An 8,953-nucleotide genomic window follows, 5' to 3' on the forward strand; every position below is an offset into this window, starting at 1 on the left:
TGGGTCACCAGGTCTGTCACCATCAGTCAGGATTTCCGGGACAGAAGCCTTCTTAGCAGGAAGCTCTCCCCTGGCATTCTCAGTTCCGACATAGAACACTACCTCCCAACTCACCCAAACAAGGATGTCCTGGGTAAGGCTACTGGAGAGGAAAGAGCTGAAGGGAAGTGACCTTGGGCTGGGGGGATGGGCAGGAGAACCCCCAAGAAGCTAAGGAAGGAAGAGGTGCATCTGCAAAGCATGCAGTTCATCTTGTTTCTAAACAAGCCCCCAGTTATTCCTGCTGATGCAGGAAAGAGGAAACCAAAGAGGAGAGAGAATGGGTTTGAGAATCAATAACCACCCCAACCTGCCCCAGCTCACTGTGGGGACTCTGTGTGCACCATATGGGCAGACACCCTGAACAGCAGAGTGCCCACAGCCAGAGCCAGTAGCCAATGCAGAGTGTGTACTGAGCATTTAGTACACGCCACATTCTGCTCTCTTGGGATGAGGGTAAACGCATTCACTCCTCACGTGGCAATTACTATATTCAACCCATTCACACATGGGAAAACCAAGGAAAAGTGAAAAGCCCAGGGTCCCACACCTACAGAAGGAGCAGAACCAGGATTCAACCTCTTTTAACCCCCACTCCAATGTCCAGCTTAAGGTCACGGCACAGGAAGGGGGACAGAAAGACAGGGTACAAATCTCAACCAGAGATCTACAAACTAAGTTCTGAGGAGGACTGCCGATAATGACGGAAGTGCACAGAGCAACTCTAGAGCCAAACCACCCGGGTTGGAAACCCAGCTCCATGCTCCATGTAGTGGTGACCCTGGGCAAGCTGCTACAATCCTTGTGCCTCAATGTCCTCATCTATAAAATGGATATAATAACAGACTCCTACTACTTGGGCTGCTGGAGGGTTAAATAACTTTCATATATATAAAAAGACTAAAAGTGCCTGGTACACAATGAACATTATATAATATTTCAAAATACTCTAAAAGTGTTAGTTATAAATACAAACACAATCAACAAACATAAGTAAATAGGGAAAAATACCAAAATAAACAATGTCACAATTATCCAAAGTGTACACACATACACACACCGTGGGACAAACAACCCTGATCCACACTCCAAGGAACTGCCGAACAACCTGAGGCATTACAAAACACAAGCAACATGCTCCTAACAACACCACCAATATCCATATACACAGATTAAACACTGAGTCACTAATTACAATCTCCCCATCAGCCTACTGAGACACCAACACACACATGCGCACAAGGACAGGAACGGAGAAGAAGGGACCTCAGCCCCCACACCACCCAAGCAAAGCTTTTTCTATTTCCACTTGTCTCCAATGAACCCAGGGGACCACCAAGGCCAGTGGAGATGGGTAAGAAGTCAGGACTGCAGGGGTTCCCCAGGCACAGATAAAAAGCTGTGAGGGAGGCTGCCTGCCACACCTGCCACATCTGGAACCAGGGCCTCAGCTGCAGATCATGGTGAGGCTGACTGCATAGAAAAGGAAGAGCACCTGTCTTACTGTAGGTGATAGGAATTGACCTATGCCTGGGACCCGTTCCTGCAGAGAAAGCCTATAGGGCTGTAGAAGAAGGACTGGGTTCTGAATGCAGGCACATGAACAAAAAAGTACAAGGTCCCAACCATATGTATGGAGATCTAGGGAAAAACACTGCTCCGCCGCCAAGAGTCTGGGCTTTCTCTGGGCCTACTGTTCAGAGATAAGACACCAGAAGCCCCTACAATCACTATCAGCATTAACCTTCTAAGCATAAGTATAAGTTCTGCAGCCAGACCACCCAGTTCACAGCCCAACTTTCCAGGTCACCGGTTCTATGACTTTGGGCAAGGACTGTAATGTTTCAGAGCCTCTGCGTTCTTCTCTATAGATTACGGACAATAATGGTCTCTCCTTCATAAGGTTGTTATGAAAATTATCAGGTGAATTCATAGTTAACTGATTAAAATGGTGCATAATAAGTGTTCATTAAACATTAGCTAGCATTACTGTTATTGCTGCTGCTATTACTCCCATCATCGCGATTTCAGCAAATTCATTATCCCAGTGGTGAACAGGTCTATGACAGGATGGGACAGTGAATGAGTAGGTTTTGATGGCAAAAAAGGAAACAGGCAGAGTCAGGAGGAAGGGAGCTGAACAGATCTGTATGTCTGGGGAAGGCCACCAGGGGAAGGTACCAGGCAGATTTTGAGAAATATGGTGGGCATTGACTCCCTGTATGTCTCTCTTCTCATTCGTGCACTGTCCATCTCCCCCTGTCCACCCCTGCAATGTGAGCTGCATGGGGATAAGATTTGCATCTGCTAAGGTCACTGCTATGGTGCCAGTGGGGACTGAGTCCCTGGCAAAGAGCAGGCATCATGATAATTGATGAATAAGAGCAAGAAAGCAGAGGGAGGAACTGAAAGTAGCCCAACAGCCCTCAGACCAGACCCACACCTTTTCCATATGACCTGGTGCTCACAGCCTCAGCCGCGGCTCTTCGTTGGAGCATGTGTTATTTACCTACCCAGCATCCATTCCCCCTTATTCTGACCCCTGGCCCACAGTTCCAGGGAAATCACCTCCTATACTCTGAGCCCACGGACCCCACTCCACTCCCAGGCACCACAGGTGGGTATATGATCCAGGCCAAACCAATCAAAGAGCTCCCTGCCCTGCCAACAGTAATCTAAGCTGGGCCCTCAAGGACTCAAGCTGGAATTATTGTAAAGTGAGAATTTCTTAGAACTGTTATTGCTGAGCTGGCAAAGTATCAGCCTCAAACTGTTGAGGGTCACCTCTGCCACCATGTGAGGCATACTCCCCCTCTCACCCCTCAAGAATGAAACCAACACAGAGGAAAGCAGAACCTAGAGATACAGACCAAGCCCTGAAAACATCATATTGGGGTCCTGGATCCAGCTATGCCTGCAGCCAACCCACTCCTGAAGATTTCATTTGTATGAGCCATAAAGTCTTTTTTTAAAACCTATTTGAGTTGGTGTTTTTGTCTTTGTAGTAAAGACCATTCTAATAGGTGGACACTCTGGAAAGGGAAAGAAAATAATAAATGAACACAACCCTTGTGAGGTGACAGTCTCCCTGCCTATCTCCATCTGTACCATGAAGAAGTTAGGCCAGAAAGCAGAGGCAAATCTGTTTGGTCTCACATGCCAACCCTAATCAATGTGTACTGCTGGCTGGAACACTGGTGAGAAGAATTTTGGAACCTCCCCCAAGGAGCACAGAGGCAGAATGCTGTGATTGATTAGTGATGTCTGCCACGGATGCAGGACTGGGGAATGAATTATAAAATCACTGCAGGTTTGTCATTTCTCATGTCCTGAGCCCCTTCTCTGACACTCTTCAAGGTCATCCTCTCCTTCAACCTGTGAAAAAGGCTGAGGCCCAAGACTTGAGGTTTGGAGAAGTTAAATTTAACAAATGGCAACACCCCCTCTTCAAAACCATGCTCAGTGAATCACTCCCATGCCCTTTCACTGAGCCCAACCCCAGCTGTGTCTCAGGCCCAAGACCCTGCAAATATGGAAATGCTGCTTCTGACAGCTCAAGAGTCCAAGTGCTCAATTTCCTCCTAGGTACCCCACATGGGGTTTTGATTGCTTTGCCAGGAAGAAATGGACAAACTGTTGTGTGCACACAGATGTGGTGGGTGGGGAACATGCGGCTGTGGGGCTGGGTTGTGAAGGAGAGGTGGACAGCTACCAGCTGCAACAGCCGGAGGAGAGGGTCTGGCCCCCAGGGAAGGCCCGAGGACTGTCAGAGGCGGTGGCTGCTGTCTGCAGTACCCAGGGAGTGGCACTGGCTCCACGGAGACCATCTGTTCCAAACCACTCACTTTATACCCAAAAAGACTGAGACTCAGAGAAGGGAAAGAGCTGGCTGTGTAGACATCTCCACTGGGGAGGGAAGCAGGAGACCCAGGTCTCACTTGTGGAAGGGTTTCCCCAACCTGTCATCCACCTAGCCACACAGCTGCAGGGAGAAGCGGTTAAACGTAACTCAGACCAAACTCCTTCCCTCCAAAAACCTGTAACTCTTAGAATAAAATCTCTATGCCATCTGGCCCCCTATGATACCCCTAAACCGCCATCACTCACTCTGTGCCCCAGTTTCCCAGTCTGAAAAATGGGGAAAGTGAAACCCACCTTCGAGTACCAGCACTTGGTATGTTAGTTAAGTACTGGGGTTTGTGTGGCCCAGTGCTCTCTGGCACCTCCCAGGGCTGTCTGGGCACTTGGGGATCTGTCAGACCCTGCCAGGCGCTGCCTGTTCCCGGGGCCTCGCTCCCACCGCTCCGACCTCCTCACTATCTGGAACACACGGAACCTACCCCACCCCAGGCCTCTGAGTGCACTGGACGCCTGGCCCGCTTCCCTCACACACCTCTGCAGTCTCTCCCTCACTGCCTGGACGTCTTCACGGAGACGCCCCCTTCTCCATGAACCCTTTCACACCCACCCTGTTTAAAATCATAACCCTCCCCACCCTTCTATATGGCTTTTACCACCATCTGACATACTGGATTTTGCTCCTTTCCTGTTTACTGTCTGTCCTGCCCACCAGGCCCCTGACGCCCTCTGCTGAGGCTACAGAGGAGGGCCCCAGGCATGTAGAAGGAGCAGGTATGGAGAAGAGGACACCTCCTGCACCCCAAAACCCCACTTCCCTTGCTCCCCTTTCTTTGTATCTCCAAGCAAGTTAGGAATCCCATAGAGAGAGTGAGGTGGAGCCCCGGTGGGGACTCAGGATCCGGGGACGACCCTGACTGACCAATGAGCTAAACCTTCTTACTACCCTCCATGGCTCAGGCAGAGAAGCCAGGGAAACCAGGGGGCCTGGGGTCATCAGCAAGTGGGTAATGTACCTGGAGGACCCCTTCCACAGCTGTGGCTGAAGTATGGACTATCCCACTCTAAGCTCAGATGTCATCACTTCATGGCCAGTCCCCAGGAAGGCCACCTCCCCACAAAAGCATTCCCCGGCACGGCACCCCAACTGTCATGATAACCCAGGGCTGACACTCACACAACACCAGCTATGTGCCGAGCTGGATCTAAATGCTTCACCACACAAACAATGTCATCCTCCAGACAGCACCAATGGTGGCTTCTCTCATTCCTCCATTTTACAGAGTTGGGGACTGAGGCCCAGAGAAGGGAAGTGGCTTGCCCAAGGTCATTCGGCTGGAACAGGGATTTGACCCTAAGCAGTCTGACTCCAGAGGAATGAGGGCTCCCTGTTTCCTCTGAACCCAAAGGGATGACTGTCCCTCCATTCTGTTTATTTTCTTATTCAAGAACATTTAGTGAACCTCTATTGCTGCTTGCCCCTTCTCGCCACCTCCATGGCCTCCACCCTGCTCTGGGGCACTGCCACCATCTCAGTCTTGGCTGGCAACCTCTTCCCAGTCTCGTGGCTTCCCCACATCCCCTCTATAGAGTCCTGTCCCTCAGAGCAGCCATAGGACTTCTTCAAACCCAAGGCAGATTCCGTCTCTCCTCAGCTCGACGCCTTCCGTGAGGGCCCAGAGCACCTGCACCCCACCTTGCTCTCGTACTTGTCCTCCTCCAAACATGGAGGCACAGTGACCACGTAAACAGAAGGACAGCAGCCAACATTACTGAGCACTGTTGTGTGCCAGGGACTGCTCTGACTCCCCTTGCCTTATCTCAGTCCTGAACATCATGGGCTAGATCTAGTTGTTACCCGTTTTACAGGTGAGGTCACTAAGGCATGTTACTCTAGAGTAACAGCCTGTGAGCAGCTCGGCAGCCTGACCGGGGGCGTGTCCTTCTAACAATGCAGATGGTCACTTCCGTGGGGCCATACTGAGGGCTCTGCCATCCCAGACTCTGCCCACCAAGGTGTGAGCCCTCGGAGAGGGAGTTACGACAACTGAAATAAGTGTTCACTATCACCAAGGTCCCCCAGGGTCAGCCCTGCTGACATCTGAGGTGAGTCCACCCACCGGAAGCCAGTAGCACCCCCATCCCCACAACCAAAGTGGGGCAAACAAAACTGCCAAATGTCCCCTGGGGAAAAATCAGCCCCTAGCCGGGAGCCCCTGCTGCCCCCACAGAGTTTACTGCTTCATCTCCTGGGGTCTTCCCATCAACCGAGGAGTTAAGCACGCTTATCCCTACTTCGCAATCAGAGGAAGAAACTGAGGCTCGGAGAGGGCAGGCACTGGCCCCAAGCCTCACACACACGACGCCAGTGCAGGCGTCCCCCTGGTGAGGAGGGTCCTGGGTAGCGCAGGAAGACAGGGCCTGCAGGAGCAGTTGCTCCGTGTGTGCCGAGCTCCCCACGCCCTCCTTCCTCCAGGCGTCCCCTAAGTGACTCCCGGCAAACAAAGAGAGGCTATCCCAGCGGCATCGGCCTCTCGGACCAGCAGTCCCAGCGGCCACCCGTGGGTCAGACACCCTCCCCAGCAGGTGGGGAGCTGAGCCTGGACTCAAACCCAGGTCTGCGTGACCCGAGTCGCCCCTCTCAGCCACTGGCTGCCTCTGTTGGCCATTCTGCGGCAGAAGGGCCCCTGCCGGGCCGGGAGGTCATGGGAACCCCAGGACGCAGTCAGCAAGAAGCCCTGAGGAAAAGGGGGGCCACGCTCTACATGCAGGGGAGGAGAGCCAACTAAGACTCCCCCAGGTCTGCTGGGCCTGCTGCTTCCCACTGTTCCCGGGGCGGAGGCAGGGCCCACCTGCTCCCTGCCTCTCCATCTCCCAGGGAGGCCTGCAGGGAAAGCTGGCCAAACGTGGGTGGGGCAGGGGCCTGGAAGAGAAGCCCACCTCCCAAGAGCTGCCGGCTCCAACAGGGGCTGGGGCATCACACTCACAAATCTTAGGAAAACATTCCCAAGTTCATGCTGAGACTGAGGCTCCGGACGTAAACAGTACTCCAAGGCAGCCAAGAAATCCTTATGAACTTCCAGGATGTCTTCAATGTTCGAGAACAGGATCTGTGAGGAAAAGTAAGGTCCAAGGATAGGGTTAATCAAGGCACAGAGAGAGCAAAATCAAGCATAAAAAAATATGTAACCCCTGGGGCAGGTGCAGATGGGGTGAAATAAACACTCTCAAACACTAGAGCCAGATTATCGGGAAAAAAATAAGGATAATAACAAAAATATTGTCAACCTTTACTGAGCAGTATTAAGGCCTAATCTTGTACTAAGAACTTTATATGTATTTATGCCATCTAATCCTCACTAGAACTCCATGAGGTAAAAACAATTATTATCCCCATTTACAGATGAAGAATGGAGGCTCAAAGAAAATAATTAACATTCTCAAGATCACACAGTCCAGTAAGTAGCAGAACTGACTTCACACTCAACATCCAAATAATTATATATTAAACATTCATTACAACCTTCCTCATGGCCAGGCACAACTTGGTAGTCCACTCATAAGACTGATTTTTAAAATGAAAAGGGCGCTTCCATGCACCCAGGGAAATGGTATGATAGAAGAAAACACAATAGGGAAGGATGTTCAAATTCTGTTTAAACTTTCACAGACAATATATAAGGGTGCCTGTTTCCCCATATAAATCTGTAAAGTTCAAAATGCACAGACCACCTGATCCAGCAATTGTACATCTCAGAATTTAACCGTTTAATCAGTTGTTTCCAACTTGGGGTGATTTTGTCCCCCAGGGGACATTTGCCAATGTCTAGGGACATCTGTGATCATCACAAACTGGGGGAAGGATGCTACTGGCATCTCAGGGGTCGGGGCCAGAGATGCCACCAAACATCCTGCAGTTCACAGAAGAGCCTCCCCACAGCAAAGAGTTACCCAGCCCAAAGGGTTTATAATGACGAGGCAGAGAACCTGGTGGGTAGCCAAGGACTTACACTACAGCCTTATTTGTAGGAGCACAAGATTGGAAAGAGCCAAATGTCTATTAACGGGGACTCATCAAATAGTTAAATAAACTGGACTGGTTACAATTAGATAAATCCATGTACTGAAATACTGTGCAGTCTAGAAAAAGAATCTGCAGATCTGTGTAAACGGATATGGAATCCTGGAACGATCCTCGACTGTTAAAGGGGAGGAATCATGGTGCTAAACAAGATTCCAATATGGGCCCATTTAAAAAGGCCCCTCCTCTCTATGCTGATAAAAGCAAAAGCTATCTACACAAAGACACAAGCCGGTAACTGCAGAGGCCTCTGGGAAAGAGAACTAGGGGTTTCCATTAGGTCCTTATGAAATGCACAAATTCCATTTTCCTTTTTTAAAAAAACAAGTACCCTTTTCAATTTAATTTTGAAGAAGGTACTCACATGGTTCAAAAATTAAAACACAGTAAAATGAAAACAGTGCAGGGTCCCCACCTACCCACTCATCCCACTGCGGCTCAAAGCAAAAGGGCAACCAGTGTTACCACTGGTTTATGGTTCCTTTCAGTTTCTTACACACTCATTCATTCAGCAAGTACTGGCTGAGTTCCTGCTGTGTGCCAGGCACTGTTAGAGGTCCTGGGGATACAGAAGGGAACAGATGAGTGCCACCCCCATGGGGGTGACATTCTAGTGGAAGGGAACAGACAACACATAATTCAAATAGAGTTTTCTAGGAGGTATGAAGCAGAAAAGATAAAAATAAAACAGGAAGGAAGTCCCAGGGTGGGGCAAAAGGCCAGGGACAGCTACTCTGAGAAGGTGGTGCTTGCATCAAGTCCCAAAGGAACAAAGACCAACACACAGACCCTTGGAATGCAGCAGAAAGTCTGCAGAGAGAGATGGCCTGAGGGTGGGCAGGGAAGGCTGAGGGGCTGGAGACCACTCCCCAGGCGCTGCCATCTGGGAGCCAGGGACCCTCTTTCTCCTGCACCTTGATCAGGGGGACACTCATCACGTGAAGATGTGAAGTGGCTGGAAAAACCACCTGCACT

At 50.3% G+C, this 8,953-nt stretch overlaps 1 protein-coding gene across 1 annotated transcript in view; it reads right to left on the reverse strand.

Annotated features, from left to right (window-relative positions):
- PREX1 (phosphatidylinositol-3,4,5-trisphosphate dependent Rac exchange factor 1) overlaps nt 1–8,953 on the reverse strand; it is a 174,065-nt gene that overhangs the window by 86,716 nt on the left and 78,396 nt on the right. The window contains exon 3 of the mRNA XM_036902039.2: nt 6,885–7,007. Within this exon, the coding sequence (XP_036757934.2) occupies nt 6,885–7,007 (123 nt within the window). The remainder of the gene's footprint in view (nt 1–6,884; nt 7,008–8,953) is intronic.

This window comes from Manis pentadactyla, chromosome 5, assembly GCF_030020395.1.
Source record: "Manis pentadactyla isolate mManPen7 chromosome 5, mManPen7.hap1, whole genome shotgun sequence".
NCBI lineage: Eukaryota > Metazoa > Chordata > Mammalia > Pholidota > Manidae > Manis > Manis pentadactyla.